Source organism: Limulus polyphemus, unplaced genomic scaffold (genome assembly GCF_000517525.1).
Source record: "Limulus polyphemus unplaced genomic scaffold, Limulus_polyphemus-2.1.2 Scaffold3044, whole genome shotgun sequence".
Lineage (NCBI taxonomy): Eukaryota > Metazoa > Arthropoda > Merostomata > Xiphosura > Limulidae > Limulus > Limulus polyphemus.
This window is the reverse complement of record NW_013668654.1, coordinates 114463-116217: the sequence shown is the minus strand read 5'-3', so window position 1 is coordinate 116217 and position 1755 is coordinate 114463. Positions and strand designations below refer to the sequence as shown.

The 1755-nt window shown below is 32.7% G+C and overlaps 1 protein-coding gene across 1 annotated transcript in view; it reads left to right on the top strand.

Moving 5' to 3' along the window:
• LOC106468531 (alkaline phosphatase, tissue-nonspecific isozyme-like) overlaps positions 1-1198 on the top strand; it is a gene marked incomplete at its 5' end in the record, with an annotated part of 22844 nt that extends 21646 nt beyond the window's left edge. Inside the window, 1 exon segment of the mRNA XM_022396867.1 lies at positions 644-1198. Coding sequence (XP_022252575.1) covers positions 644-957 — 314 coding nt within the window.
• Positions 1199-1755: the final 557 nt, after the last annotated feature.

Genomic DNA, 1755 nt, shown 5'->3' with positions numbered 1-1755 from the left:
GTATGATAAACATGATTCACTGTAGTTCCTTATCCACTTGTTACAACTGTTAAACATGGAGTTTAGTAACTTTTATATATATTTGTAATGTTGTATGATAAACATATTCACTGTAGTTCCTTATCCACTTGTTACAACTGTTAAACATGGAGTTTAGTAACTTTTATATATATTTGTAATGTTGTATGATAAACATATTCACTGTAGTTCCTTATCCACTTGTTACAACTGTTAAACATGGAGTTTTGTTGAATATTGAGGACTATCTGCTCTAGCTGTCACTAATTTAGAAGTGATAGACCAGGGGGAAGGAAGCTAGCCATCACCACCCACCACCAACTCTTGAGTTACTCTAATCACATACTGGGAGTGATTGTCACGTTATACGAGTTTCAGATATCTTTGTTTTCCTGCACTACAACTTTAATATCAAGAAAAAACTATTTGATAAATACTTGTCATTCAATGTACGTGCCTATAAGTTTATTGTGCCTTCATTTTCTAACACGAAAAGCCTCATTATTTTAACATTATCTCATAATTCCACTCTTTAAGTTTACGTTATGTTTAAACGTGTCTAGTATCCTTTAGGTAGCATCATAAATTGACTTAATTTACGGGGTTTTTGTTTTCTATCTTCTAGCTGCTGACAATTATGTTCAACTCGCAGGAGTTCCTAAAAGAGATGAGACTCACGGAGGAGAAGATGTAGCCATCTATGCTAATGGTCCGATGTCTCACTTGTTTCATGGTGTTCATGAGCAGAACTACATTGCTCACGTTATGGCTTATGCAGCGTGTGTTGGTTCAAACAAAAATCATTGCAGGACGAGGGATTATGCTACAGCATCGACCCTAAAGAGTTCTGTTCCTAACAATGGATTAATTCATATTGAATTCATCGTTTTAATTATTTCAGGAGTCTTTATCAGTACGACACATTACAGAAGCTACTAAAAAATAATACACTCGGTGAATCTTTTTCCAGAACAAAAATAAGAATAATGTATGTCATTTGAGATTATACGAAATAATAAGACTTAAAATATTTACAAAATTTGAGAAGTTTATAAATTCAATTATTGTTGTTAAAAGGAACTCGCAGTTAGAACTGGATTGTAATTTCACGGTTTAGATTCTAGTTGATTGAAAAAAGGCCTACTATATAAATAATATATATTTTGAAGACAAAACCGAAAATCTTTGAATACCAAATTGCAAGAAAATAATAGTGAGACCCTAGTAAGCAAAATACGTTCGTACAGATCAGTATTGTTTTAAAGGACTTTGTTTACACTTCTATTCTAGAAAAAGTTGGTATCGTAGACCAGCAGAAAAATTCTGATACAAGTACTGGGTCAACCACTGTTTATATTCGTTATCGAGAAACTAACAAGTGGACTTGGTATTTAAAATCAGTAAAATAATGTTAAATAATGATTCCAGTTTTAAAAATATATTGACTATGATGTTAACTATTCTTCTTCAGGAGAACAAAGGGCGCAATATATAGTAGGACGTGTGACGTCATGTAAACCGGAAGTCCCAGTTGAGTTGAATCTGGTGACCAGCCAATCCCAACTCAAGCAGTTAGTCTCCCGGAAGAGGGAATTCGTTTGTAGAGAGAAAAAAAAACAAAAAATTATTATTAATTTTCATTATGTACGAAACTTTTGATTGATAGAGAAAAATAAATACATAGGAAGATGGGAGCTTGAGAAAATAATAATGTATTTTTAATTTGTCAATCCCACA